General features: G+C 49.3%; 1 protein-coding gene across 1 annotated transcript; it reads right to left on the reverse strand.

Moving 5' to 3' along the window:
- Window positions 1-2,297: 2,297 nt before the first annotated feature.
- On the reverse strand, window positions 2,298-4,019 carry mcee (methylmalonyl CoA epimerase). Its single transcript, XM_078420307.1, has one exon. The coding sequence runs from the start codon at window positions 3,996-3,998 to the stop codon at window positions 3,525-3,527; it is 474 nt and encodes a 157-aa protein (XP_078276433.1). The 5' UTR covers window positions 3,999-4,019; the 3' UTR covers window positions 2,298-3,524.
- Window positions 4,020-7,002: the final 2,983 nt, after the last annotated feature.

Consider the following 7,002-nt stretch of genomic DNA (forward strand, 5'->3'; position numbering starts at 1 on the left):
TTGTGGGAGGGGGTTAAATAAGCTAAAGTTCTAACTCCTGCTCCTAATTCAAGGTTCCATCCTGTGTGAGGGCTTCAATCCAGGAGTAGTTTAAAGATACAGTGCAGAAACAGGCCCTTCGGCCCTCCGAGTCCGCGCCGACCAGCAATCCCCGCACACTAACACTATCCTACACACACTAGGGACAATTTACACCAAGCCAATTAACCTACAAGCCTAAGAGTGGACCCAGCCAGCTCAGCACAATTTAAATGCATAAAATTGTGAAATAGATCAAATTTCTTTCTGTCTATGGCTAAAATAATATTACTTAATAGTTTTACATGATAGAATGGGACAAAGAAAAGGAGACAATCGTTATTTGGTGAGACTACAAAAAATGCTAGTTTACGCTCTTTAGAGAGCATTGTTGGTAAAAGAGATATTTAATACGTGTTTATAATTGAAAGATTAATAAAAGGGGGAACTTAAAAGAGGAATTTAGGATAACTGGCAAAATAATCGAATAGTTCATGAGTTCATAAGTGATAACAACAGAATTAGACCATTCGGCCCATCAAATCTACTCCGCCATTCAATCATAGTTATTCTATCTTTCCATTGTAACCCCATTCTCCTGTCTTCTCCCCATACCCCTTGACACCTGTACTAATCAAGAATCTAACTATCGCTGCCTTAAAAATATCCATTGACTTGGCCTCCACATCCTTCTGCTTCACAGGAAGTAAAGAGAAGTTTTATAATCACTTTGAAAGGGTGGTTTGATAGTAGCTAGCAGGGAGTTGAAAGATTTGATAGTAGCTAGTTGGGAGTTGAAGCTGCAGCTGTGGTTTGCCTGCAGTCCGTCTGTCTTTTGTGTTTTTTGTTGTTTTTGTCTGAATTGTAGTTTTAATATGGTGTAGTGTTTGTATGTTATGTTTGGGGGGGGGGGTGGGGAGGGAACGGGAACTGTAAAATTCTCTCTCCCGAACGGAGACGCGACCTTTGTTCTGTGTCGTGTCTCCATTCCCGTTGCGGCCTACCACCGGCCATGCACCTGGGACCACCTGGGGCTCTGGTTTGCAGAGCCCGCGGCCCGGACTCACCACCTGCGGCGCTGGCTGCCTGCGGATGCTGCGGGAGCGGCTGCGATTCGTCTCCGGAGGCTCCGGCGCGGGCCGCGTGGATGTCGGAAGCCCGCAGGCCCCTGGGTGGGGGCCGACATCGGGAGCTCCGGCAGCGGCAGAGGCAGCGTGTTCGCCCGCCCCGAATCGCGGGGCTTGGGTCGGCCCGCCGTGGACCTTTCACCGTCCGGCGCGGCCTGGAATAGGCCGTGGACCTTTCACCGTCCATCGGGGGCTTCAATATCGGGAGCCCCGACCGCCCCGACGTGGCAACTTCAACAGCCTGACCGCAGGAGAAGACGGCAGGGAAGAGAAAAAGACATTTTTGGCCTTCCATCACAGTGAGGAGGGACTGGAGGAGACTCACTGTGATGGATGTTTCTTTTTGTTTGGTGTTAGTTGTGATTGTATGTGTTATTGCATTTTTATTGATTATTCTTATTGGTCTTATTGTTTAACTGCGGGTAATGTTTCATTTCACTACACATTTATGTGTATGTGACAAATAAACGACTATTGACTATTGAAAAGATTCTTGAAATGGTTGCATTTGTGGGGCTGTATAAAAATACCCAGTGAGAGAATAAACGGAACTGCCTCCAAAGGTGTAATTTTCTGAAATTGAACCTCGCTGCATTAAGTCAAGACCACCATTCATTATTACGAGGTGAGCCAAAGTTCTGATTTAGAAGAACTGGCCATGCATCTGGACCTGCGACTCCTTAATATTTGTTCATGTTTTGTTTTCAAACATCAACAATTTGTCAGGGAAGCATCCATCTTAAGAAATAACTATGGTGTGCAGTTTTCCTGTTGGTCTTGGTTAAGTATGTCAGTTGGAGGCGGGAGAATTTTGAAAAAGAATGTAAATGGGGAAGTAACATCAGATTTAAAAAAAACATTAATGCTCCATGCACTTTTTTGTTTTCCCAGGAGGCAAGCGTTTTTCCGGTTGTTTTTCCCCCAAAGCAACACATTTCACAATGCCAACATTTTGCTCACATCTTGGAGTGTTCCTTCAGTATTCTAACTAAAACTAAATTCTAACAAATGACTTCTTGAAGGAGTTGACTTAATTTTGTTTGAAGGCTATTTAAATTAGAAATGTCAACATTTTGAACAACGCTCATGGTAATTTAATATTTGAATTTGTCCAGTATATTTAACATAAGAGAAACAAGTTGTTCACAAATAACGCTTCCAACCTTTATTAATGTTGATCTCGAAAGTGGTGATGACCAAAAATGTTGTAGACACATAAATCTATGTCTAAACCCATGTCTAAATTATATCAATAAATTATAGAAATCTTTACTCATCTCTCCTTGTGATCAATGGAGTCAAAATCTTCTGGTCTGATGACCATTTTTGGTGAGGAACTGAGTCCAACTTGAACCACATCAATTTTCAAATTAAAAATTTGGTGTGCAGGTACAACAGGCAGTGAAGAAAGCTAATGGCATGTTGGCCTTCATAACAAGAGGATTTCAGTATAGGAGTAAAGAGATTCTTCAGCAGTTGTATAGGGCCCTGGTAAGATCACATCTGGAGTATTGTGTACAGTTTTGGTCTCCTAATTTGAGGAAGGACATCCTTGTAATTGAGGCAGTGCAGCGTTGGTTCACGAGATTGATCCCTGGGATGACAGAGTTGATGCCATGATCACAATGAATGGCGGTGCTGGCTCGAAGGGCCGAATGGCCTCATCCTGTACCTATCGTCCATGTTTCTATTAACCACAGCACACAAAACATTTAATCTCTCCTTGTGATCAATGGAGGCAAAACCTTCTGGTCTGATGACCAATCTTGGTGAGGAACTGTCCTGTGAGGACTGTCCAGCTTGAACAACATCAATTTTCAAATTAAATTAACCACAGAACACAAAACATTTAACCTGCTTCAGGCCAGCAGAAAAATAAAGACTGCAGATGCCGGTGATCTGAAATTGAGGAGAAGGGGCAGCTGGGTAGTGGGTTGCTGTGAAGTTGAAGCAGAAATGGCTGGAAGATGTTGTAGATACATAACATAGACTCAATAGGTCAGGCAGGTGGCATCTGTGGAAAGAGAGAGTCACTGGTTTCGAGTGAAACTAGTCTTCTCACAGATGCTGCCCAGACAGATGAGTTGGTCCCAGCATCCTTGACTCAGACGCCTGGAGTGAAGCCTCCTGCTGAGTTACTCCAGCATGTTTGTGTCTACCTTTGGTCTATCTGCAGTTCCTTCCTGCACATCTGGATTGACCGGGCCGGGGGTTGTAGGTGAGAAGATATGAAGTTAAAGCAGTCATGGTGGAAACCATCAGCGGGCAGCATCCGTGGAGAGGGACAGAGAGCCGCCGCCGCCGCCCGGTGTCGGTCAGTACCTGTGTTCAGATGCCGCTGCCTTCAGGGAGGGAGGTGATGGGGTTGACGCCGGGGGCTCAGGCCTCCTCCAGCTCCACCAGGACGCCGCCGCAGTCCTTGGGGTGGAGGAAGATGACGGGTTTGCCGTGGGCTCCGATCTGGGGCTCGGGGCTGAGGGTGCGCACCCGGCGGGCCCGCAGTTGCTCCACGGCGTCGGCCAGGTGGTCCACCTCGATACAGATGTGGTGGACGCCGCCCTGGCTGTTCTTGCGCAGGAAGCCGAGGATCGGGCTCCGGTCGCCCAGCGGCTCCAGCAGCTCCAGCTTGGTGTTGCCCAACTCCACGAAGGCCGTGCTGACGCCGTGCTCGGGCTGCGGTGTCGCCTCGCTCACCCGGCCGCCCAGCACATCCCGATAGAAGGAGCGCGCCGCCTCCATCTCCGGCACGGCGATCGCGACGTGGTTCAGGCCGCCCAGCTTCCAGCGGGCGCCCTGGAGCCCAGAGCTGTAGGCCCGGGCTGCCATGGCAATCCTCACCGTGGGGGCCGCCATCTTCGTGGAGCCCACGTGACCGTGACGGCCAAGGTGACGGTGACGGTGACGGCGCCCATCACACAGCGGCGTGGGCCCGGGCCCAGCCCCAGCAGAGCAAGGGTAAAGCGCGGAGCCCTGCTCCTATCATATCATATATATATACAGCCGGAAACAGGCCTTTTCGGCCCACCAAGTCCGTGCCGCCCAGCGATCCCCGCACATTAACACTATCCTACACCCACTAGGGACAATTTAAAAAAAAACATTTTTACCCAGCCAATTAACCTACATACCTGTACGTCTTTGGAGACGCACTCCCTGCTCGGTCCTGGTCCTGGTGTTGGTCCTGGTCTTGGTGTTGGTCCTGGTGTTGGTCCTGGTGTTGGTCCTGGTCCTGGTGTTGGTCCTGGTGTTGGTCCTGGTGTTGGTCCCGCTCCTGGTGTTGGTCCCGGTCCTGGTGTTGGTCTTGGTCCTGGTGTTGGTCTTGGTCCTGCTCCTGGTGTTGGTCCCGGTCCTGGTGTTGGTCCTGGTCCCGGTCCCGGTCCTGGTGTTGGTCCTGGTGTTGGTCCCGCTCCTGGTGTTGGTCCCGGTCCTGGTGTTGGTCTTGGTCCTGGTGTTGGTCTTGGTCCTGCTCCTGGTGTTGGTCCCGGTCCTGGTGTTGGTCCTGGTCCCGGTCCCGGTCCTGGTGTTGGTCCTGGTGTTGGTCCCGCTCCTGGTGTTGGTCCCGGTCCTGGTGTTGGTCTTGGTCCTGCTCCTGGTGTTGGTCCCGCTCCTGGTGTTGGTCCCGGTCCTGGTGTTGGTCCCGGTCCTGGTGTTGGTCTTGGTCCTGCTCCTGGTGTTGGTCCCGGTCCTGGTGTTGGTCCTGGTGTTGGTCCTGGTCCTGCTCCTGGTGTTGGTCCCGGTCCTGGTGTTGGTCCCGCTCCTGGTGTTGGTCCCGGTCCTGGTGTTGGTCCCGGTCCTGGTGTTGGTCCCGGTCCTGGTGTTGGTCCCGGTCCTGGTGTTGGTCCCGGTCCTGGTGTTGGTCCTGGTCCGGATCCTTGTCCTGGTCTTGTTTTGGTTCTGGTTCTGTTCCTGTTCTGGTTATGTTCTGGTTCTGTTCCTGGTTCTGATTCTGCTCTGGTTCTAGTTCTGGTTGATTACTGCGCAAACACCTCACAAGTGGCTATCTCGTGCAGGTCGGAGTGAGTAGAGTAGTGATTAAATTTTGAAGTGGGCCTTTTTGACCAAGTTGAGGAGATCTAGTTGCTCATCTCCTTTTTAAATGACTTAACATCGGGAGCGGCACGTGTGTTGGGTGGTAACATAGTTGGGAGTAACTCAGCGGGACGGGCAGTATCTGTGGAGAGAAGGGATGGGGGACGTTCTGGGTCGAGACCCTTCTTCAGACTGAGCGTCAGGGAACAGGGGGTTAACAGATATAAGGAATTGTCAGAGATTAAAAGTGATGAAGCGTCAAGGAAAATGTAGAATAGATCATTGTTCGCCAGGAGAAGGTGACAGCAAAGTACACAGAGATACAATGTAATCATAGGGACAGTGTCTGGTTAGAGAACTGGGAAGGGGGAGGGATGGAGAGAGAGAGGGAAACCAAGGTTTATTCATACCGCTGTGTCTATCTTTGTTGTAAACCAGCATCTACAGTTCCTTCCTACACATTATTGACACCGCTGTGGCCACCGGTTCAAGCCCAGCCCTCTCCCACAATGGAGCTGGCAAAATGCCAGCCCTGGGCACCCAAGGCACTGAGAAAACCAATCCAGCTGCAGGGGACAAATGGGTTTCACTGAGTGTTTTTGTTTGTTAGTCGTAAAATGTCAGCAAATGGCGCTGGAAAGTTGGCTACTTTTGCCTGCTGTTCCAGATGAGGATCTATTGTACTCATGTTTAGAGATACCACGTGGAAATAGGCCCTTCAACCCATCAAAGATAGACAAAAAATACTGGAGTAACTCAACGGGGCAGGCAGCATCTCTGGAGAGAAGGAAGGAGTGACGTTGCAGGTCAAGACCCTTCCTATTGGGAGTCAGGGGAGAGCGAGACCAGAGATATGAAAGGGTAAATTGTGAAAAGGACAGATTAAAGGAAATGGTGATCATGGAAATGTAGAATAGGGCTCTTGCACGGCCGGCGAGGTCACAACCCCTGACCCGTAATGTTGCCACGCAACGTCTTCTGGAGGACAAGCGGTGTACTGGAGGCAAGCACTTACTATGGCTGCCAGTACAGTGGGACCGTCTTCGGTCCCAGCAGCCGTTGAATTGTCGCAGTATTTTGCCAAAATGCTGCCAGAATTTTGCCAGAATTCTGCCAGAGACTGAAGCCAAAATCTCCACTAAACTTGCAACACCTCAGTTCCTGACCAAAAATCTTTATAAATGGCACCACATAATTACAGTGAATCACATCAGGCTGCTTAACTTCATCCCAATAAACGTAGTAAACTCCAAAGACGTACAGGTATGTAGGTTAATTGGCTGGGTAAATGTTAAAAAAAAATTGTCCCTAGTGGGTGTAGGATAGTGTTAATGTACGGGGATCGTCGGGCGGTACGGACTTGGAGGGCCGAAAAGGCCTGTTTCCGGCTGTATATATATGATATGATATGATATGATATGATGATAGTACAGCTGCAAACCTCACGCTGCATACCACAACATGCATACACTGCCTGTTGAACCATGTCAATCTCACCACCCCAGTATAATCCACAACACTTCCTCGTTCTTGTAGAAGACAAGTTTCTGCAATTAGAGGTCGCAGGAACTAATGAAAATGGGAGAGACGTTCCTGCAGGGCTTGACCCCCATGGGGGATATAATGTTGGTCATTGTCAGAGAGACATTAGACAGGGCCGGATGAACATTTGAATTACCAAGGCATAAAAGACTATAAATGAAGTACTGTAGATGGGATTAATATAGCTAGGTTGTTGATGATCGGCAGGACATGATGGACCAAAGGGCCTGTTTGGTGCTATATTCCTCTATGATTCTATGAAATGCTACTTGACTGCTGAGTGTTC

This window comes from Rhinoraja longicauda, chromosome 24 (genome assembly GCF_053455715.1).
Source record: "Rhinoraja longicauda isolate Sanriku21f chromosome 24, sRhiLon1.1, whole genome shotgun sequence".
Classification (NCBI taxonomy): domain Eukaryota; kingdom Metazoa; phylum Chordata; class Chondrichthyes; order Rajiformes; family Arhynchobatidae; genus Rhinoraja; species Rhinoraja longicauda.

Coding starts and splice junctions, on each gene's coding strand:
- mcee (XM_078420307.1), bottom strand. CDS start 3,998: ATGGCGGCCCCCACGGTGAGGATTGCCATGGCAGCCCGGGCCTACAGC.